Source organism: Leptonychotes weddellii, chromosome 11 (assembly GCF_054177405.1).
Source record: "Leptonychotes weddellii isolate Sample4059 chromosome 11, ASM5417740v2, whole genome shotgun sequence".
NCBI classification, from domain to species: domain Eukaryota; kingdom Metazoa; phylum Chordata; class Mammalia; order Carnivora; family Phocidae; genus Leptonychotes; species Leptonychotes weddellii.
In genome coordinates, this window is record NC_138379.1 from 59131878 (window position 1) to 59156575 (window position 24698).

At 41.1% G+C, this 24698-nt stretch overlaps 1 protein-coding gene across 1 annotated transcript in view; it reads right to left on the minus strand.

The window, feature by feature from the left end:
• Positions 1-24698, minus strand: part of GRM5 (glutamate metabotropic receptor 5) — a 144838-nt gene that overhangs the window by 32119 nt on the left and 88021 nt on the right. Inside the window, exon 6 of the mRNA XM_081797334.1 lies at positions 23427-24366. Coding sequence (XP_081653460.1) covers positions 23427-24366 — 940 coding nt within the window. The remainder of the gene's footprint in view (positions 1-23426; positions 24367-24698) is intronic.

Genomic DNA, 24698 nt, shown 5'->3' on the forward strand with positions numbered 1-24698 from the left:
CACTGTGTTAGGAGTTTTTACATATTGTCTCAAGCATCCTTACAATGCTGAGGAGGGGTAGTGATTACTTTATTCAAAAGAGAACTATAGTTCACACAGCTTGTGAATATTGATGTTGGAATTCGACAGTAGGTCCTTCTTATAAATAGTATACTCAGACACATATCGTGTGTCTTCTAGATACTTAGCACTAGCTTGGTTCTGTAGTTGACATTAAGAAAATGTTTCACAGCCTCTGACCTCAAAGAGTTTATAATCTAATGGGGATGACAAACATGGATGCCCTAAACAGTCAGAGAACACTAAATCCAGGGTGAAAACAACACCACCACATGTGGCCAAGACTGACGGATCATAGAACTAAAATGGCAAATCTCATGATGGAATTCTAATTTAACCTGGGCTGAGAGGCACATTGTGCAGTCACGGGTTGTTGAATGCATAAGCAAAAGGACATGATGTTATTTTTTCCTTTTTTTTTTTTTTTTAAAGATTTTATTTATTTATTTGAGAGAGAGATTGAGTGTGTGTGTCCATGCATGTGAGTGAGCTGGGGGAGGGACAGAGGGAGAGAGATCATCTCCAGCAGACTCCCCATTAAGCACAGAGCCCCATGTGGGCTTCATCTCAGGACACTGAGATCACGACCTGAGCCAAAATCAAGAGTTGGATGCTTAACTGACTGAGCCACCCAGGTGCCCCATGATGTTATTTTTCTATTTTTCTTTCTTCTCACACAGGACCTATCAGACCTAAGGGCTTAGCTCTCTCCATCCCTAGAGAGAGGGTAAATTGAGGGGGAGGAAGAGGAAAACCAACGGGGGCAAGCTCATTGCTTTGCCTGTTAGTGCCATGTCAGAGCCACATCTGTATCCCTGTGCCCACGACTGTGACTAGAACCTGGCAGGATTTAATAAAAGAAATGTGCTGATTGAAGGAATAAATGAGGAGAGAAAAAAAAGATTATTTCAGGGAAGACCTAGAGAAATCACAAGAGAGACAAAAAACACTACCATCAGGACCCATAGTATCATGTTGTCCTTTGAGGCCTTTCCTGTCTGCTCTTAGATAACTATGTCCTTTTCTGTGCCCCTGCCATGCCCCTGACAAAGACTTGAAGCACCTACAACTCTCTACTGACATTATCTGTTTACATCTCTGGCTCCGCTTCAAGGAGAGGCATTGTCTAGGGGAAGAACAGTATTCTATTCATCTTTATTATCTCCAGTGCCTAAAATATCATCTAGCTCACAGCAGACAACATGATGAATAATCGGTTCTTAGCAAACAGTACCTATTTATTATTACAGTCAGGATAATAAACATGCACTGAGCAGAGAACCTTGCTTTCCTGTGACTGACTTCCGCCCAACTCTTTCTAGCCAACTTGTTTTTGTTGTCTGGTATACAACTTAGATCCTCCTGCCTCTACTGACTTCAATTCATTAATTTGGATCCCATTCTCCATGAAAGTGTGCATTGCCCCCTTGTGTCTCCTCTAGTGAAACACCTCACGAACCCCTTTTCGGTATTTCTCCCCCTTCCTGTGAGGCTCTGCTGCCCTCTAGGGGGCCTTGTTCATCTCACACTTCTCAGGATCCAGTTTGATCTGCATTTGGCAGCACAGTCCTTGGGTGCTAGCTCCCAGGGTTCCCTTGCCTGCTCTTGTCATTCCCATCTTACAAGCTTGTGGCTCTGTAGTGTCATGGGTTTAGGGATATTTTACTCAGGCATCAGCAAGCAAGGAGGATGTCAAGAATGGAAATCCATCACAAGTGGAGGTTTTGAGAAGGCTGCTGTGGGGTCTCCTATGCTTGGTACCAACAGGGTCCTCAGTTATGGGTATTTCACTTGCATCTCAGTAGTTTCATATTACATCAAAATGTATTCTATGGAATCCAGTAGCCAACTAATGGAAGTGTTCTACCTGATGAATGACCAATGATTTCTGTCTTCAAGTGGGCCTCTGGGAGACAAAGAACTTCTCAAGTGTCTGGGGACTCAATTGCTTTTTGTCAAAGCCCAAAGCAACATCCAGTTGCCATATCCAGTTAAGGATGACCCTTAAGTCTATCTAGTTTGACTTCGCTGGAGCTGCTGACTACTTCTTCGTTTATGAATCATTCTTTTTCTTTTGGTGTCACCACTTGCATCGGGGAGGGAGGGGTACTTGGTCTATTCTTTAGGAATTCTTTGTCTAGTCTGCAGACTTGCTTTCTTTATCTAGTCTCTGGTTCTTCCCTTGGCTCTCCCTCATTGTACTTCAAACACTAAACTCTCCTGATTTTCAGGCCAGTTTTCCAGCAGCTTCTTGGACTCATTCACTTAGATATTCTCTTGGGAATCTTGAATTTAACAATTCCAAAACCAAACTCGTGTTTTCTTCAAACTTTCTCTCCTTTACCTTGGGATCATCTCTGGTCCCAAGTGTCTCCTCATTTCATCCTCTTATCATCACATGTGGATGGCTCCCCCCAATCCTTTTATTTTAATCTCTAGCCTGGACTTCTCTAAACTTATAAGACATAGTATTAATGTGTCCAAAACTGAACACTTGATTTTACCCTTCAAAACTCTCTTCCCCAAGTCTGAATTACAACAGTCCCAATCCTCCCATTTACACAGGTCATAAACCCAGAGCTCATCTTTATTTTTTCTCTTTCCTTTATATACAACTTAATGATTAAGTCCTATCTCTTACCAAGCCTGTCATAATGGATGTCTGATTTCTTTCTTTCTTTCTCTTCTTTCCAGTCTACATTCTATTCTATCTCTAGAAACCAGATGGATCTCTTTAACATATTATTCTCATCATGTAACTTCTTGAAACTTCCAAAGTTTTCCACCACATTCAGGACAAAAAACAAAATCTGTACCTCACCTAGTCTGATCCTCAAGTGCCAGTCTGCATTTTTCTCTTACTGTTCTCCTCTCTTATCTTACCCCAACCACAATGGACTCGCTTGCTGCCTAAGATGACAATCTGGTTCCTGCCTCAAGATCTTTTTACCTGCTGTACCCTCTGCCTGGAACACTTAGCCTCCACCTCCCAGATCTTTATGTATCTTATTTTCTCACTTCATTGTGCTCTCTGTTCAACTGATTCAGAGAGGCTGTTCATGACACCGTATCTAAAAATATCTAAAATAACTTGCCAAAGCTCACTGTAGTCTCTCACCTTTCTTCACCCTTCTTTATAGAAATTATACCTATCTGGAATTACATGATGTATTTGTTTAATATCTGGAACTACGTTATGTATTTGTTTACTTTTTGTTATCATTCTCTCCAAATATAATTGAAATTCTGTTAGGGCTGGAATTTTGTTTTGTTCGCCATTTTATCCTCAAAGCTTTATCCAGTTCCTGGTACACAGCACATTCTCAATTAATACTGGCTAGATATACTTGGTTAATAATGTCAGGCTATTGAAATATAATCTGAGTCCTCATATAACTCATATAACTTTCGCTTGATCTTTAATGGGGTGATGTATATAAAATGTATTATGTATTAGTTTGAAAATATTTTAAAATAGCACATAATATCTCAATAACATCTAATATCTGATTAAATATGTTTGAGTTGAGGACAAGGACAAATTAAACATGGCTAACATTTTGAGACTGGGAACTAGCATTTGTTACATTTAACAGAAAGACAGAAATAGTGAAACTATTACAGAAGAATTTATTTGATATAAAAGTGAGTTTTGGATGTGTTGAGGTTGAGATGATGCCAGTTATGAAGACGGTACTATCCAGGTGCCATGTGAAGACTAATGACTAGAGCTTAAGTAAGACTACTTGACAATTGAAAATACAATGATGGTTGGGTTCTCCAAAGAAAAGAACACAAGGAGAAAGGAGCCAAGGACCATGAGTTGATCTTAGAGAGACAGCTAGGAGACAGGAAGTGGCCCCATGTATCCCTAAACTCTGTACCTTTGTGCCTGTTGTTATCTCTTGCTGGAATGTCTTCCCCTCCCTAAGCAACTTGAACACTTCTACTTGGTTTTCTTTTCAGTGCTTCCTCCTGTGAATTTTTTTAGTAGATCACTGAGAGTCAAAATTGATAACTGATTCCCCCTCTTCAGACCAACAGAAATTTTTTTTTTCAGCTGAAGAGTAATGGAGGATATAATAAGGCACAGTATGAAGAGCATGAGGAGTCACCTGGCAGTCATGGGTTTAAGTCAGCTCAATTACAGGCTAAGTGTACAATCTTGGAAAAATGATTTCATCTCTCTGAGTCTGCATTTCTACAGCTATAAAAATTAGTATATCTTTACTTTTCAAGGTTGTTGTACAAATTAAATGACATATGTAATAGTTCAGAGCACACTGAAGGAGCTCGATAAATATTCGTTCTCTTCTTGTGTGTATGTATGTGTTGGGGGAACTTGGGAGGAATTCTGGAGCATTCGGTTGCCAAATGACTCAAGAAAGGTGGAAAAACTATTTTAGCCAAAAAGCTAGAGAAAAGGATATTCTTATCTTCCCACTGTTTATTTCTTCCTCAACAATTCCATCTTTACCAAGGGAATGGAGATTGAGGAAAGAGGGAGAATCATTAACTCACAGATTTATGCCTAAGGCATACTTTCTTTTGGTATGAAGTGTTGTGTTCTCAAAGAGATATGACTTGCATGCCCCAGATATGGTGTAGCTAGCTCGCTTCCAAGCAGGGCTAATACAAATAAAAAGAACATTTCTGGAAACAAAACTTTGAAAAAAATACTTAGTTTGTCCCCCCACCCAATTTATATCAATTAATTGAAAATATTTTAATCAAATTCAAGCAGTAACAAATGAAATCACTAACGTCACTTGCAAATTAAAATTCACTGTAATCACAGCATTCAAGAATATCAATTCATTATACAAAAGGAATGTTTTAGATGCAATTCATCAAAATCATCCAGACATAGTCTTTTATAGTTCCAAATATACTTCAATTATTGCAGAGCCAAACCATTTAATTAATCATTTCAAAGCATTTCTCTTCCCCCAAATTAAATACCTGAAACATATCATTCGTAACACCACAACCCACCAGATCTAAATTTTCTTAGCATTTACCCCTACCTACCCAGTGAGATATATTTAATTTCTGTTAAATATAACAGAAATATATTTAATATCTGTTAAACATAACAAATATATTTAAATGGCATATTATCAGGCAGTGGTAGAGCAAGACTTGACAAGTCAACTTATTCTCTTGGAAAATGAACTACTATTGAGTACTGATTCACCATTAGGTGAGGAACTAAATCTTCACCAGAGGGAATCTTTGCTGGTCACTCACTCACATATTTATTAGAGAATCTTTTTTTTAAGATTTTTTTTTTTATTTGGGAGAGAGTGAGAGAGAGAGAGAGAGCACAGAGGTAGAGGGAGACGCAGACTCCCTGCTGAGCAGAAAGTCTGATGCAGGGTTCCATCCCAGGACCCTGAGATCAGGACCTGAGCTGAAGGCAGATGCTCAACCAACTGAGTCACCCAGGTGTCCCTAAAGAACCTTTTAAAACAGTCACTGTGTTAGTTGTTGTTGATGAAGACATAGAAAGCAATGCCTACAAGAAACTTACAGCCTAGCAGGGAGAAAAGCAAATAAATAAAATACAATTTGAGGGGTTCTACATGAAGGGACCCAGCAAGTCCAATGGAAGTGCAATTTATAAAAGAGGTATAATATTTGGGTTAGGAATTGGAGGGTAAGAAGGTGTTTTTTAGGTAGAAGGAAGATAAACACAGGTATTAGTAGAGGCAAAAAGAGTAGAATATACACAGACAGGAGTACACCAAACAAAGAAATAGCTGAGGCATTTCATTACATGTGGAGGGGACATCAGTAGTGGGTGGGATATGTAGTATGTGTTTGGAGGAGCACTGGTGGAGGGGATCTTTGGGGATTGGTGGAGTAGACTGGGGACTGGACCTCAGGTTGAGAAAGTCAAGTTTTGAAGGGCCAGGTCTTTAGGGGCTTTGTGTGCTATGTAAAAGAGTTTTAGATTTTTTATATTTTATGGCTTATATACATACTATTTGAAGGTTGGGTAACATGATCAAATTTGCAGTTTAGGAAGATGGCTCTGGCAGCTGTTAGGACAGGCTGGCATATCAATAATAGAGATTTAGGACCTTGTGTCAGTAGTTCAGGCAATAAGTTATGGAGTTCTGATCCATGGCGATATCAGTGAGGATGCAAAAGATAAGGTAATGTAAGTAGAGAATATGATTGATTGGATATGAAGCATCAAGGAAAATGAAGAGTCAAGATTGACACAGGTTTGGGCAGCTAGGTTGAAGGTGTAACTTTTATCCAGAGAGGAAATGTAAAAATGTACAAATAAGAAGAGCCTGCAATGATAATATTTAGAGAAGTGATGATGGGGTTATTATTTAATTTCCTGGTCAAAATAATATTTTCCTCTGATGTCCTGTCTTATACATTATAATTATCCAGGATGTCAAAACACTGAATTCTAAAAATGGACTTAAATATTTGCATGCAATCAGTGCTTAAGAAATATCTGGTGAATTTCAACCATACCTGACCACTTTTTTTTTATTTTACAAATTTATTTATTTGTTTTACAAAGAGAGAGAGAGCATGAGCGGGAGTCAGGGGGAGGTAGGGGATGAGGGAGAGGGAGAATCTCAAGCAGACTCTGCACTGAGTGCAGAGCCCCACACAGGGCTCGATCTTGAGACCTCTCGAAATCAAGAGTCGAGTGCTTAACTGACTGAACCACCCAGGCGTCCCAACCTGAGGACTTTTAAAAGATATCTTCCACCATCTCACATAGTTTTAAATTGCTGACTTTAGAAATAGTTTTCATTTGAAGAACGGAAATAAAAATAAATCATTAAAAAATCATAACTGGTAAAAGTGTAACCATGTACTTAGTCTGATTCTGCTTTTAGGAAATATATCCCATTCCTTGTAGTAATTTAGTTCAAGTAAGTGCTGTCTGCATTATGTGGATATTTCAGCCCCCCCAAAACCCTGAAATGTCCTTCTTGTGCATACTTGCTTTGATGACCAAACGGGGTTGACTTTGGACCTTAACTAGATCATAACTTAGCAGAGTACTCAATCACAGAAAGAGAAAGTATGATGGGAAAAGGTTAACAAAAGAAAATGGGACAAGGGGTAATCATTTCATTTGTCAAGGGGCTTAAACGGGAAGGTATCCAACCTAAATCAAAATACAGGGAAGATGACACTTTTTACAAATGTCTTTTTTTAATCCTGACCTTTCATTGATTCCTACAAACTCTTTACTACCCTTTCAAATATAGTATTAGTGTTTATAATTTCTGGTAGCTAAGGTCGTGGACTCTAAAGTCAAACTCCTGGGATTAGGATTCAAGGTCCAACCCTTCCTAGATATCTGTCCTTAGGCAATTTGCTTTTCCTCACTGTCCCTCAATTCTCTCGTTTATAAAGTGAGGATACTCATGGGGTTGTCTTAGGATCGGATGAAAGTTTCTGAGGCATTGATAAATAGTGCCTGCCACATTATAATTGCTGGTAATGATTAGCTATTAGCATCAGCATCATCATTCTGGTCATCCTGTTTCCACATCCTACATTCCACCTTCTCTTCTATGGTTTCTGCTTGTTTACGCTTTGGGCTGGAGTGCCTAAAAGCTTGATTTTAAATCTAGCAATGGTGACTGCCTGACCCCATACTTGGTGTCCTTTCTCATCTGCCTCCCCCTGGCAGTCTGTAGCCTCGTCTTCCTTGCACCGAGCACTCTGCTACAAAATGCTACAGACTCTGACTCATTAACTTTTACTGAAGTAAAAGGCTACCTGCCCTTTCATCATGCTTTGGTGCCCTCTGGAAATGGTGTGACTCAGCATGAGACAGGGCAGATTGGCTTCTCAGTCAGGAGGTCAAGCTTTCAAGAAAGCCTTACATTTTAGGGCTAAAGTTCTTAACTGCAAAGTGGTGTTCAAAACTGAGTTGAGCCACTCACCACTTTGGGCAAGTGTCTTCATCTTTCTAAACTTTGGTGTCTTCATTTGTATAATGGGCCTTCCAAGCAGGATCATGTAAGAAATGTAGTGGACTAACAGAACAAAAGACAACTTACTGAATGGGAGAAGTTATTTGCAAAGGACATATCCAATAAGGGGTTAGTATCTAAAATATATAAAGAATTTATACAACTCAACGCCAAAAAACCTCAAATAATCCAATTAAAAATGGGCAGAAGTTATGAACAGACATTTCTCCAAAAATTACATACAGATGGCTAACAGACACATGAAAAGATGCTCAATACCACTCATCATCAGGGAAATGCAAATCAAAACCACAATGAGATATCACCTCACACCTGTCAGAATAGCTAAAATCAACAACACAAGAAAATACAAGTATTGGGTGGATGTGGAGAAAAAGGAACCCTCACACACTGTTGGTGGGAATGCAAACTGGTGCAGCCACTGGGGAAAACAGTATGGAGGTTCTTCAAACGTTAAATATAGAACTACCATATGATCCAGTAATTCTACTACTGGGTATTTACCCAAAGAATAGAAAAACACTAATTCAAAAAGATATATGCACCCCAATGTTTATTGCAGCATTATTACAATAGCCAAGATATGGAAGCAGCCCAAGTGTCCATGGATAGATGAATAGATAAGGAAGAGGTGATATATATATATATAGATATATATATATATATACACACACACACACAGACACACACACAGACACACACACAGACACACACACATATACACAATGGTATATTAGTCATTAAAAAAGAATGAAAATGAAAATTTTTTCATTAAAAAAATGAAAATAAAAAAAGAATGAAATCTTGCCATTTGCAACAACATGGATGGATCTAGAAGACACAATGCTAAGTGAAATAAGTCAGTCAGAGAAAGACAAATATCATATGATTTCAGTCATATGTGGAATTTAAGAAACAAAACAAGGGAACAAAGGAAAAAAAGAGACAAATGAACAAACAAAAACCCCCAAACTCTTAACTATAGAGAACAAACTGGTGGTCACCAAATGGAGGAGGGTGGGGGATGGGTGAAATAGGTGAAGGGGATTAAGAGTACACTTATGATGAGCATTGGGTAATGTATGGAATTGTTGAATCACTATATTGTACACCTGAAACTAACATAGCACTGTATGTTAATTATACTGGAATTAATTTTTTTAAAAAAAGAAATGAATTGGATTAAATACATAGTATGCATGGGCACTTGTTGTATCCCCAGGATATCAAAGATCTTGATAGAAGTTGGTTTGATTCCTGAAGAATAAACACTGGAAGCCTGATCAATTGAATTCAAAAGGCATTACTGGTGGCCAAGTGTGTGGTAGGAAAATATTTAGGCAAGGCTCCTTTACAGCATATGACAATAATATGTATGTTTTTAAAATCTAGCATCACTATTCTAGGAAGTAATGCTGATTTTTTTCCCCAGCTTTTCTATGTCACACCATTTTTATAGGTATGGAAATAGGTTATCAATGATGATGAGAAAACCAACCAGTTTGTGTTGGGAATATTCCTCAGTCAGTACATCTGGGAATCAGCACATCTACCGTTCGCACTGCTTTCTACAAAAGTTTGCCTCCAGCTGCTCGCATCAAGCTGTCCGTACAAGCCCACGGTGGCGTTCCTGCATTGTCGCCGCACAAGCTCAGTGAAATGCCCGCGCCCCCTGGAGCGGCCCAGAGAACCCCGCCTGCCACCTAGTGGCCAGGAGAGGGACTGGCCCACTGCTGCCCTGGGTGGGCATGAAGGGGTGTGGGGGCAAGGAAAAGAAAAAAGAAGGGGAGAGTCGGTAAACAGTTGACACACTGAGCCTGGTTCTTCACTAGCACCACTGAGGATGGTTAGAAATGCCCCAGAGTTAAAGGCTGTCTGCTCCTTTCAGCTCACGACTTGCTCTCTGTCTGGCACTGTTCTCCCTGGAGATGCAGTTGCAAAGCAGTGTCTGCACAGTGAATACAATTAAATGAAAGCCTTTGGAAATGTCCAAGGGGAAATTAGATAACATGTGCTTTGATATAGGGATTTGGAGTTTGAAGGTGAAAAAGACAGGCAAGACATCAGAAGTCTGCATCTGCTTAGCCCCAGTTCAGCTCATTAGCATTCTGCTAATGTGTCTTTGTTAAGTTCTTTACTGAAGTTAATTTGCTCAGTTTTTCTCAAGTATCATCAGACATTTTGAACATCTTTTAGATTAAAAGAAGTCCTAAAGTTAGACTTCTGTGATGAGTGGATGCTGGGATCATTTTTTTTCTTACATTTTTATGAGTTAACCAACAAAAGGGAAAAGTGCTTGCTGGTCCATTTGGGCTGGAACATTTGGTTCTAATTTTGCTGCCCTGGCAGCCATTAGATCAGTAGAAATGTCTACTTTTGCCCTGGTCCATTCTTTAGCTGTGGGCTGCACTCTTGGTTGTACTCCGTGGCTGGATAGTGCCTGTGAGAAGCATCCTGAACTCAAATTCCCTCTTATTTCCCTCTGATGTTCCTACCATGCCTTTTTCCCCTCAATGTTATAATGTGTCTGCCTGAGTCAGAACACACTCTTGGGAGTGCCTAACTCCCACCAATGGGTCAAGTGGGCCCTGCTGTCTTCAGTTTCTGACCAAGACACTGGTGGGAGCCAGAGTGAAATGAACAGACATATCATAGAGGATAGTTGAGATTGATGATGGAGAACAGTGGGAATCTTTTATCCTTTGAGGAGCCCAAGTAGGAGGGATCAGTAGGGCTTGATCTCCTTTTTACCTCCTGTATCACCACAATAAATATTTACTGAACTCCTACCCAGAGTCAACCTAGGGATAAATAAGAAACTGTTCTTGCCCTCAGGGATTTCTGGTAGAATGTGTGTGTGCGTGTGATACATATGACCATGGTAAAACCTCGTAGAATGTCATGGAAACTCACCAGAATTTTGTGTGGAGAAGAACAATAACTCCTCTCTCTCTTCCTGAGCCAAGATATCTTTTCGGGAGTGTTATGGTCAGAATAGAATCATCTAGCTTACAGAGTAACATCTTCAAATCTCTCTCTGACTCCAGTACCCCTGCCTTCCTCTTGCAACAATTCTTGTGACTACCTTGGTTCCACCTGAATAATGCAGGATAATCTCTTCTCAAGATCCTTAACATAATCGCATCCACAAAGTCCCTTTTGCCATGGAAGGTGACATATTCACAGGTTCCAGGGAGTGGACTGTTACCATGTTTGAGGGTCATTACTCTGCCTACCACAGAGGACGTCCTTGTTGATATTATACTACTCCATTACCTCCCTTGTTCTGCCCACGCCATCTAAAATTGAAGAGTGTCTTTGCTGGTTTGGTTTTGCTTTTCTTTTTATGGCAATATTATACGGTGACCACACACTGAAATTCTAGCCAATTTGCATCCCAAGGCCTTTCCCACTCCTCCATTAGTTAAGCACGCCCTCCCATTTTGCATTGATGCCATTGTTGGTTTGGACCTGAGTATGGGGGAATGGCAGCTGATCTCCTGATTGGACACTGGCTCTCGTGATGTAAAAGTGTATGCCCTTCAGTCACATAGGGAGAAAGTGGGAGGACATTCTAGAGTCCTCTCTGAGACTGCTGTGGAATTTATGTATGGAATGTGGAAGGTATGCTTAATAGCCCAACCAATAGCAAGCCTCTGGCAATACCTCTGGCATACCACCTTATGCCTAGTGGGCAGGCGATGCCCTAGAGTTTGAGTCTACAGAGCATAAGTCCTAACATGGGGCAAACAGGAAGGAGAAACAATTATCCACTTAATATATCCTGTTGAAAGCTTGTCAGTCATGTTATTGTGGGAAAAAACATGGTGTTTAGTCTTGGGTTTGAATCCCACCTGCATCCTTTCTGAGCTGTGCCATCTTGGAAAAATCACTAAACCTCTCTGCACTTAAGTTTTCTCGCCTTTAAAACAGAGAACAATAATAATATCTAAATCATGGGGCACCTGGGTGGCTCAGTCAGTTGAGCATCCAACTCTTGGTTTTGGCTCAGGTCCTGATCTCAGGGTCATGGATAGAGCCCTGCATCAAGTTCTGTGCTCAGCATGGAATTTGCTTGTCCCTCTATCTCTGCCTCTCCCCCAACTTATACGTGCTGTCTCTCTTCTCTCTCTCAAATAAATAAAATCTTTTAAAAAAATAAAATAAATAATATCTAATTCACATGGTTGTTGTTAGCTGAGAATATGTAAGTCTGTGGTTCTCAACATGTGATCCCTATGTCACCAGCACATTCATCAATATGAATCATTATTACCTGGGAGCCTGTTAGAAATGCAAACTCTCTGGCCCCACCCCAGACCTGTTGCATCAGAAACTCGGGAGTTGGGGAGCTTTATTCTAGAAGATACTCATGTGTAACACACGTAGTATAGTGTCTCACACATGACTGGGACTTGCTTAGCAGATGCTGATTGTAATGATCCTGACCTTCTCTGGGAGCTTCATTAGGGTTGCCACACTTTGTTTTTAATTACCATTCGTTTTAGAAGAACAAGCAAGGTCAGTGACAGATCTGTTTGTTTACCAAGTCATGATCTCTCTCTCTCTCTCTCTTTTTTTTCTCTAACTAAAAAAGCCACATGAATTAGAGAAAATGGTGCTATTAGTTTGTATTTTGGCCATGCCATTTTAACTCAGCAGGAGAGTCATATTCTCTGGCAGCTTCTCCCATCCAGAATATGCAATCACGAAGCCTGATAACAAGGCCAGGCAGCAAGCTTGTACACAGGAGGGATGTTGTGACTCTTTCTTTCTTTCTCTTTCTTTTCTTTTCTCTTTTCTTTTCTTTTTTCTTTTTTTGGCTAAATGTAAATGAACAATGTGAGCACGCACTTGCCTTCCCAAAGAGAGCTTCATATCATGTGATGTATAAAATTGACCACAGTGATTCATCACTTAGTTTCTAAACATTAAGTAAAATGGACCCGTCTGGGCCAAGTTAAAAATCAAAATAGTTTTTTCACGAAGAAATATAAATGCACTGCCAAAACCACAAGGGGAATGAGAAAAGTGGCTAACACTTACAAATCGCTTTTATACTCTGAGGGAAGCCTGACTTCTGATAAAGCACGGTCACAGAAACTCCGTAAACTTCTACCTAAGAATATAAAGGAAATTTAGAGGGCCATCGGCCCCCAGGATGTAGCCATGATTTACTAGTAATTCAGGCCAGGTTTCCAAAGTCAAATATTTCCATTTCAGTAAATTTCCTGAAGACTGATGTCATGGAACCTCATATTAGGTCACCAGAGCTTTATATTGGGAGGACGGGAAGGGAGATGACCCCATGATTAGGAAAAAGGAAACTCACATCTCATGAACCTGACCTGTGGGACATACTCTGTATGATGCTCACAATGATCCTGTGAGCATAATACACAGTGGGATGCATAGTATCATCCTCATTGTCCAGAGGTTCTGAGAATTAAGGGCTTGGTCTCAAGTCCCAGCTTGTGTGTGGCAGAGCCAGGACTGGAATCTATATCTTTGCTGACTGGCTCACTTCCTGCACCACAGTACTTCTGCCAAGTTATAACAGGATTGACACTGACAGCCTATCTTGTTCCATGATGTCATCCTGACTGATTTGCCTATATGCCAAAAAAAAAAAAAAGTCACCTTTAGGGTCATTTCTCTACGAGTAAAAATTAGAATAAAAGTACTAATATTTTATTTGGTAGAAATACATTCACAGTCACTTTATTTATTAAAAACAAGGTGGAATATATATACATGGTTGAGAAAATGAATCCATCAGAAAGGCAATATTAAAATAAAAAAAGGGCTATAAAAACATACAGACCTGGGTTTGAATCCCAAATTTACTACTTATAAAATATGCACAAAATAAAGCTTGCTTAACCTCTACCTGTCTCAGTTATTTTCTTTTTCTTATCTGTGGAGGGCATGATACTTTCTATTATAAAATACTGTGTGACGATCCAGTGAAATAATACATATAAAAGTACTTAGCACAGTCTCTGTAATCAAGTAGTTGTTCGAGAAGTGTTTACCACCTAGAGGATGAAGCAGGTCACTAAGGATCATTATTGGGAAAGCACAAACGAATTTGTGTGTTTTCTAGTGGAGAGGAAGGTGAGGACACATAAGTTTTGGTGGGGGATAGCTGGGGAGGCATCATACTGGTGTTAGGAAGTGGCCATGAGTATGAGGAATTTGATGGTAAACCGAAGAGGTTATTGAATGGAAGTTGCGGGAGCTGGAAGGCCGGCAGTTGGCAGCCCCCCTGCTCAGGCTAAGCCTCTGCAGTCCATTCCCTGCCTCCTGCCCACACACATTTGACACACTGCAATTCCCTGCCCACACTGGGTTGGTGGGCTCTTGTTCATATTGTTCCCCCACACTGTGTACCCCATGGTTTTTACCTGGCTCATGTCATCTTTCATTCTTTCCCAAAGAATGGGAAAGAATGCAGTGCAGCTGTCGGCTTTCCAGGAAGCCTTCCTGAAACCTCCAGATTGGACAAAGTGTCCTTTTTAGCCTGACTTCCCTCTGCATTGTCTCCTTTATCACTTCATACACTACAAAAGTTAATGATTTGTATATGGTTTGGTCTCCCCCACTACTCTGTGAGCTGCTCCCAAGGGCAGGGTTTGTGTCTTATTTGTCTTTATATTCCTAGAATTCAGCAATGTACTGTGGGTACAGTGATTACTCTAAAAACACTGGTTGGAATTACACTGAACTGGGTCAAGGTGGGAAACACTAGGATTCCCTGCCTATTTCATGCGATTTTTATCAGAGATTAGGCACACCACAAAACACAAAAAGAGTTATGTCGGAAATTATGTAAATCCTCATAATTCCTAATTATAATAAAATGGTCATATTAATAAGTATAATAAATACTATAAATAGAAAAAACAAGTCAGTCAGATTTTTTCCCACACAAACAAAATCTATATAGATAGCCCAAAATCACCGTTAAATAGAAAAGATATCGGGTAGCCTTTTCAAGTTCAAATTTTACCTCAGAGGCTTCTGAGCTAAAACACAAGTCAGATCAGGCTCAGCTGAAGGAATGACTGTGACAAGAAAGTACAGTGCCATAAAGATCCAGGAGCAGTTTGCAGGGAAACTCCTGGGGGCAAGTCACATTTTGCACCCATTCATCTCAGTTTTTCTCAGTTCAGGCTACAAAATATGAAAAGCTGGGCTGGGGACCATTGTTGGATGGTTATCTGCATGTGCCCTGAAGCCAGCCCATCTTTATTGGAAGCCTGCCCCTTCTACCGGCTCTCTTCATGGATTTGAGCAAGTAAATTACCCTCCCCTTACCTCAGTTGCCTTATCAGGAAAATGAGGATTGTTTTGAGGCTTAAAAGAGTTAATCCGTATAAGGATTTCGAACAGCACCGGGCCCATCACCAAGTGCTCAATGAATATAATTACTCACTATCCTCCACCCTTCTTTGTGTTCACTGTCAAATGCCAGTGTCATTCACGCGTCTTTATTCGTATATCCACCCATCTATCCATTTATTCAACCAACATTTTTGAGTGCTAACCACGTGCCTGGCACTGGGCTGGGTTCCAATGAACCAGAAAATGAAAGACATGGACCTTGTGCTTAGTAAGTTCACACGATAGTGTGTGTGTGTGTGTCTGCTCACACTCATGCATATCATGTAAGGGAGTCTTACAGTTAAACATGGAATTGCAACACAGGGTGATGAATGTGCTGGAGGGAGAGGCATATGGCTCGTTTGGATCATAAAGAGTGGGACCTAATGTGGTCTCAGAGGGTCAGGACAGGTTTGCAGGTAGAAGGGGTATCAAAGCTGAGTGTGATTTAGCCAAGTGAGAGTTGAGGGTAGTGGGGCAGGTGTATTTTATAACACATTAGCTGCACTGATAGAAGCCTGAAAGCAAGAAAAGTGAATGGGTACGAATGGAAAGTCAAGGAGGGAGGGACTAGACGCCAGGCTGGCTGGGGTAAGGCTCATACCACCAGGGGCCTTTCCTGCCACGGAAGGGGAAAGAAGTCTGGCTCTAACCTATCCTCGCTGGGGAAGCCCTGAGGATGGCTAAGTAGGCATAAAGTATTTAAATAGTATCTATTGTTGGAACTGGATCCTTTGGGTGGTGTTTCTAATTCTCCACGTGTAGAATTTGCTGCTTCTGCCTCTGGGCTCTTCTGCTCCCCCGTAGACTCCTATCACAGCACTCTATCACTTTATTGAACCTAACTGTTTCCAGTTCTGTTACGGAAGACTGAGAACTCCTCAAAGACTGTTTCTTACTCTCTGTGTCCCCAGAATCTACTTGGCACACAGCAGGCCTCCAAGGAAGCTTGATGAAAAACAAAAAGTTTGCTTGTAGCAAAAAAGATTTTTTCTTATATTTTTCGAACCAAGTATTATCAGATAAAATCTGGGCAATCAAGTCCACAAAGTGAGTAGTTCTGCTCCCCGTAACGGCAGTGTGAGTCCTAAGAGCTGCGGCCCACCCGAATCAGACTCTGTCACTGAGCACTGTTGTGTGTCAGGCACGGGGCTAGGTGCCGAGGAAGACAGAGAACTTCTGCTAAGACAGCATCAGGTAGCTACACCAAACAACCCCATCCCGGGCCCCTAGGGCCTACCACAGTGCCTGACAATGTTCAGTTCTGTTTGTATCAGTAATAAATGAAGAAGGTGTGAGGAATGTGCTAAATGTTCTGAGAGTCCAGATGAGGGAAAATCTGTGAGACAGTTTAATCTGATAGGGTTTCAGTGGGGAAGCTGGGCCCTGGAAGAGAAAAACAACCTGGAAAGATAGAAGGAAGAGGCAGGGGATTCTAAAGAGGAAGAGATAACACAAACGTCCCTTCATATGGACTAATAACTCCTTAATGAAATCTAAGCAGATGGAACTCATCAAAGCTCTGAGCATCTTTGGGGTATATTGGCATTCACACAAGAGAACCAATTTTCCAGGCAAATTATAATTTGGGCGATGGACGTGAAAGGGCTAGCAGTTGCTTTAGCAGATAGTCTGAATGGGCTCTCATGACAATGTCAATGAAAGCAAAGTAAATTAGTTAATTAAAACAAAAGCGGCAAATGAGAGTTTCTAAAATTAAGGTGGAGGCAGGGAGAATGTTTCTGCCACTGAGGAGAATCCCCAGCGAGGCTTTTACCTTCTGAGAAAATGTATGGTCTGCAACTACAGCCTCTGTCATTAATGTAGCTATGAAATGCCCACTGCATTGAGAACCTCAGCCCCACGACCCTGGAAATTCTGAATCTTGTAGAACCAGAACTTTAGACTCATCACATTCAATGCTTTATTTAGGTGAGAAGGGGTTTTGTGCTCTTTTGTCAATTTGCAGCTGAAGTGAAGTCCTTCCACGGAAGCATGGCATTATCTGCTTGACAATGATTTGATGCTGCACCATGTCGTGTGGGAAAATTAGTGTCTAGAACCAAAATGTTAATCACAGGGACCTCTATACATTGATGGCATAAATAGTATGTTTCTATATAAAAAAAATCTATAGTGACTCACTCCTGTTTAAATAAAAATCTCCCTTTGCTATTTCAGTGAATTGAATGAGTGGCTCAGGGCACTTTTCTTTTTGGGGCTCTAGGGTGAGCATATTTCACTTCCCAGAAAACTGCTAGATCTCTTAGCACTGGCTCTATTTTTCCCTGAGGTGCTCCGAGAACAAAAGTGACTCTGTCTCCATGACCAGAGGTGGGAATTGGCTCCTTCTGTCGCCCTCGCACTGACGATAGGAATAACTCTCCAGTGGCCCAGAAACACATCTTCTCTTTGGCTATGATGATATTTTCCATCATGATTCCCCTTTGTAGTATTAATGCTCCAGAAAGTTAAGAGAGTTACCCGAAAAAAATAGTCCTGTGTTCAACAAGTGTGCGGAATGATTGAAAAGAATGAACGAATGAATGATTGGTTTCTACACTGCAAAACTTCTCAGTGTTTATCCCTAAACACAGTCACACTATTTTAAAGGAATAGTCAGAGTGCTTTCAAACTTGTTTGACCAAATACTTTTTTTTTTTTTTTCCATAGAACAATTTGTGAGACTAGCTCTCTAAAGAATACATTCTGGGGAAGGCTCAGCTCTAAGGCCAATGAGCTATAAGACCTGAGTTGAGAGCTGAGTGTAACGGGTCACGACTGTGGGTGAGGGTTCTAACCACACTGGACCTCAAGTTCCCCGTTTGAAAAATGGGAAAGATTACTGCTTCTCCTTTCAATATTTTGTGACCACTGGGTAATTCTCCTACCATTATTACTACTATAGCCACTACGAGGTACTATCATTTTCCATGGTAGACACTATTCATGCACACTTGACACCCCCTTCTGCACCCCCTCAGTTTCCATTATAGGAGATATAAAAGCTAAATGCATGCTTTTTTCCTACTCTCTTGCAGCTAGGGGTATCTACAGGAGACAGTTTTGGTCAATGAGACAGAAAGGCAGTTATGGGATCCTGAGAAGACAATTGTTTTCCCTAATGAAAGGATGCAACACATGGAGCCACTGAACAACCATGAGTAAAAAGGTCCAGAGAGGACGCCTGGGTGGCTCAGTTGGTTAAGCATCTGCCTTCTGCTCAGGTCATGATCCCAGGGTCCTGGTATCGAGCCCCACGTCAGACTCCCTGCTCAGCTTCTCTCTCTCTCGGCTTTTCCCCCTGGCTTGTGCACTCTCTCTCTCCCTCACGCTCTCTTTCTCTCAAATAAATAAATAAAATCTTAAAAAACAAAAGACCCAGAGAACAGCGGAGATGTTGGCTCTGGAACCACTGAGCATTGGAAGACCACGAGGAGCTGTCTACGTGTTTCTTGTAACATGAGGGAAGTGAAACCTATACAAATCATAAAAGTCTCTGAAAATCAGGCTTTCCCTTACCTGCAGCTGAACACATTTCTAAAGATTTACCTACCATTTACTGAGTGCTTTCTTTGTGTTAATACTAAGGATTTAACACATATTGCTTCATTACTCTCACAACAGGGATCATTATCTACCATTTTACAGTTGAGGAAACAGACTGGTGTACCTTGTTCAAATTCACACTTCTAGTTTGGATCCACGTGTGGCTCCAGAGCCAGATCTATACACTAGTTTGCTATATTTGCATCTACTGTCTCTACGTCCACTGCTCCAAGAGTGTGTCCTAACTTTTGGAAACACAGTCACTATAACCTTGAGAGGTATTACTTTCATTCTAACATATGCAATTCATGTCATCTTTAAAATGGAGCCCTAGCTGTCTGCCATGAGATGCCTTTTCAAACAAGGCCCAGACCCAGTCTGGGTTTATAGTAGCTTGCCTCTCCATGTAACAGATGGAAGAAAGCAGAACCAGGCTGGGCCTAGCATAGCAGCTGCTTCTCTCCAAAGACCTACAGTCAGAGATCTAAGTTAACTATTTAAGCTCCCTGTAAATCCCAATAGATGGGCTCATTGGCATATTACAGAATTCAAGCCTGAGAAGCCCAACTAATGAAGGTAATTTAGATTAAAATGTGAAAGTATTAGAAGCATCCAAGTTCACTTCTTTCCCCATTATTTAAGTCCTAGAGATAGATAATGTGATACACACTGGACTTTATAAACTAAAAAGGAAGATAAATCCATATATAACCAGTTATATCTTACAATGTGATAAATACCATATTAACATTCTGAACATCTTGATGTTGGATCACAGAAAAGAATTACTTAGTGTGAGAGCCCATGGGAAACCTAGAGGAAAATAATTTTAGTTTGGATCTAAATTATTTTGTAGGATTATAGCTAAAAGAGGGTGGCTGGTAGGGGATGTGTGTGATGCAAGGGTACTATAGCTTTTTCTGGCCTTTCTTCTCCATATTAAAGGTAGGTTCCAGCAAAAAAGAAGTCACTATATAATCAGACTATAGCCTGTCTCAGCCATAATAGACCAGCATTTGCCAGAACTAAGTACAGGAAACTCAACAAGTGCCAAAGGTCCCTCCTCACTATCTTTGATATTCTAATACCCAAACGTCCTGACTGCAAAATCCAATCATCAAGGACTACATGGCTCTGTAGGGAAAACAAGTTAAAATATTGCCAAAAATCCCGAGAATTTCTGTTTCCTATTTGCACTATCAGTAAATTGTGTTATTTATATTGCCCCTTATTTACTAAAGTAGAGAGGAAATAGTTGAAAATAGTAACCTAATGTAACTAGAGGTATGTTAGAATTGTAGCAAAACATGAGATCAATGGATGGGATTGATGACCTGATTCGTGAGGAGAAACTGAGGACCACGGGAGTGCAGGGGATACTTGTAATAGAGATCACAGTAGGGTTCATGTTATGAAAGGTAGTAGAACCACTAGGGGATAGTAGTATGCACACCTGAACACAAGCAAGAAATACCCCCCACATTCCTACCTTCCCAAATTTATTTGCTCAATAAATATACCAAAGATTATCTTGTCTTCTATGCATCTAGTGCCCTTCTTGGTACTTCCAGATACTGGAGGCACAGTGATGAGAAGGGAGACAAGGCTCCCACTCCTAAGGAGCTCACCTTGCTTAAATTAGGACAAAGGGTGTGTTCTACAATCTGGCAAGGAACTAGACCATGTCAAAATGGAGATGCTCTGGAAAGGTCAGGCTGTGTAATCAATGTGTCTATAGACCTATACTGCATTTTACGATGCTCTCTCTGTTATTAGGATTATCCTGGTTGCATTCCTGACACAGAGACTTTCAAGGGTGGAAGAAGACTGACAGTTGTTAACATAGTTAAAAATAACAGCAAACACACACTTACGAAGTGCTTACTGCATGGCATATACTTTACATGTATTTCCTCATGGTAGATGAACCATGAGAGACTATGGACTCCGAGAAACAAACTGAGGGTTTCAGAGGGGAGGGGTGTGCAGTGATGGGTTAGCCCGGTGATGGGTATTAAGGAGGGCACATATTGCATGGAGCACTGGGTGTTATATGAAAACAATGAATCATGGAACACTACATCAAAAACTAATGATGTACTGTATGGTGACTAACATAATAAAAAAATACTTTACATGTGTTTACTCATTTAGTCTTACAACCCTGTATGAAGGCTGTGTTTCATTATGTCCATTCATCAGAGAGGAAAGCAAGGCATAGAGAGGCTAAGGGATGTGCCTACGGTTCCACAGCTGGTAGGTGATGCTGCCAATATTCAGTCCCAGAGCTGCCTGACTCTGTACTCTGACACCTTCAGTAAAGTATCTACTGTGTACCTGGCCTTTACGCATATATTGTTTCTTTCACTCTTTACAATCCTCTGAGGCAGGTGATATGATCTCAGTTTGGCAGATGAAGAAACTCAGGCTCAGAGAGAAGAATGGCAGCGCCACGGTTCACACTCAGGAGAAACTGGCTACAAAGTCAATGCTTTTCCCCATCGCTCCACACTGTCTAAGGAGCCTGTCTGAAGGGAGTGTTTGGGTTGCTTCGGCACAGGCTCACAATTCCACCCCTCTCACAGCCTGTTTGTATTACCTATCAGGATGCCTTGGAAGGTTTTATTTGAAGAGAGAGTTTGGTAAAAGAGAAGTCTGGAAAATAAATCTTCTTAGACAAAATAAAAGGCTGATCTTGCAGAAGTTTCAGGAAGAAAACATTCTAGAGAGGAGTCAGGAAAGCAGATGGAAAATATTCTGGCAGTTTAGAGAGATGAAAGGCCTTCTGTGGATAGACCATGACATTGCCACGATTTATTGAAGAAACAGAAGACACAGTTATTTGCCCCAAGATTTATAATTTAGTTAAATACCTTGCTCAGTGTACACGGAAAGAGATGAGAGGCATACAGGAATTAGAAAAAAAATTAAAAGAGGCAAGGATACAAGTTAATAACACAAATAAATTAAGCTATGTGATTAAGTACCTTATGAGTGCTTTTCAATCCTCAGAAGACACAGTATCTTTACCATCACTATTATTCAGGATTTGAAGAATTAGGGCTGATAGAAAGGTGGGACTTTCCATGCAGGCTAAATTATGGCATAAGAGAATTGTTCAAGAAATAATATTTAGCTATTTATCTTCCATTTGAAAGATGTTTATCTTTCATTTATTTATCAGGCTTTATGAAAATTGTAAAATCTCTGTAGAGTAAGCAGATGATATCCTGACTAGCACTTCTGATAGGTACTTCTTAAATGGAGGGAGTCCTTATTCCCAGGAACAATCTATGTAGCCTTTTTAATACCTCCAAATTTGTTCCCAAGCCACCGATAAGATGATCTCATTGCCCCCATGTTGGGAAGTTATTAGTTGTACTAATTTCACATCCGCCCCTCACAGAGGCCACAGTCTTCTCTTCCCCTGAGAAGCAGGGAAGGAGAAGTGGTTACTAGCCAGGCTTACCACTAGCATAAGTCTGAGCAGCTATTTGAGATGATAGGTTACACTTCAAGTTCTTAAAATTTGTCATATAGGTCTCTGGGACAGCATGGAATATGGCAATCTATGCTACCAGTATTCTCTAGATGTTTATTAAAGATACAGATCTCAATTGGCTAAAAAAAAATGATCTCATTGCCTTCTGAAATGCCTTAGGAGGTATTTACCATATAAGGAAGTCCCTCGTGGTGGGGGAATTATTGGCTGATGGCTCCAGATTCTTTTCAAATGGGACTTGACCCTTAAGTACTACCTGAGATACTAAACTTGAAGGGAGGGGTGGGACTGCGGGCAACAGAGAAAACAGGAAACTAGCTAGTTGTTGTGGAAGATTGTATGCAAGGTCACTTTTGCCTCGTTCGGATACTTAGTTATTTCCCAAAGAGTTCAGGTTGCCCATTAGGAACTAAAACATGGAGTCTACATTCGCATCTCTCTATGGGATGGGCAGTCAAAGGGCTCCTCTGGGCTTGGGAAAGTTCAGGCACACAGCGCAGCCAGATACATAAGGCTCGTGGCACTCTGTGCTCAGCATAATCTTCTGTGTTAACAATAACCTTCTCTACTCTGTTCTGGTGAATTAGAATTTGGTCCACGATGTATTTCTGTCCCCTCAGGACCTGGAGGTCCTTGCCTTGGCTTAATGACTTAACTGTACTCTCCCTGCCCTTTTGGACCTCATTTCCTTTCTGCTGAAACTCTGCTTTTTTTTTTTTTAATCCCAACTTCTCTGTCTCTGGCTTTGGCATAAGTAACTGGGGCCACATCCAATTAACCCCACAAAAACCATTCAATGAGAGTACCCAAGACCCCTTTCCCCACACCCTGCCTCCCAGAGTTTAATTCACTCACATATTTCCCATTTAAAAGACCCAGGAAGCAAACACCATTGCTTCAGCTATAGGGGCCAGTGCCCCACAACACCCCCCCACAACTTTTACCTTAGAGTTTCCCCAGAGGAGCCCCTCCTCTTCCACAGGTTGACCAGGCTGCTGGATCTGCTGGCTGCTGAGGATGACTTGCCATCCCCCACATGCATGCGCACCACGGTAGATGTGGTGAAGGCGCTGCGCACATTTCTCTCTGGTTTGGCCAGGATGATATACACCTTCGGCACAAACATGCAGCCCAGTGCCACTGTGGCACTGAGACTGACTGAGAAACACATGGTGATAATTTTGTAGTTGCTGCCAAAGTAGATTGGCACAAAGGCCAGCCATATAATGCAGGTGGTGTACATTGTGAAGGCGATATACTTGGCCTCGTTGAAGTTAGCTGGAACATTTCTGGTCTTGAAAGCATAGAAGGTACAGCTCAAAATCAGCAAACCATTGTATCCAAGAGGAGTGACAACACCTAGGTTGGTGGTATTACAGATCAGGTAGACCTCTCGAATGCTTGGGTAGTCGTGCATTATATCAGGAGGCTCCATTATAAAGAGGGCAACGATGATGCCCAACTGAATGCATATAAGAATGAAAGCAATCACCAGCTGGGCACAGGCACTCATGAACCTGGGCTTTTTGGTACAGATCTTCTTCTTGCTGCCAGCCAGGATCCTTGCAATACGATTGGTCTTGGTCACAAGGGCTGAGTAGCTCATGGCTGGGGAAAGACCAATACCAATTCTCTGAAGGTAGCAATAAATCTGTTTGGGCTTTGCAATGAGGCAGAAGGTACATAAGTAACCCAGGCAGATGCCAGCAAGGATGATATAGCAGAGTTCCCTGCTGGAGGACTTGACTACTGGTGTATCACGGTAAATGATGAAGACTGCAGTGACAAACAGGGTGGCTAGCAGGCCGAGGCAGGCAAACACCACAGCTGCAATGGGCTCAGGGTCACCCCAGCGGAGATACTGTACTGGGATCAAGTCACAACCTGCAGAGACACAGACATATCAAAAAAAAGGGAAGGAACATTTACTTGGGTCCACCTAAGTAAACCGCCTAAGTTACAAGCAGCTGCTTATGACCCTTTCACTTTGACTCCAATCTACCTTTCTAATCTCGGTATCCTATGCTACTCAGTTCTTCATATATTCATTCATAAATATATATTTTTATAATATCACATACCCTGTGATAGGAGCTGTTCTAGGTTCTGAAAACAAAATGGTGAAGACCTTGCTCCCTGCTCTCCTAAGAAATAACTGGGGAGGGAGTGCTTCTAAATAATTACTTACAGCTGTGATAAGGGCCACTAAGAAGGAC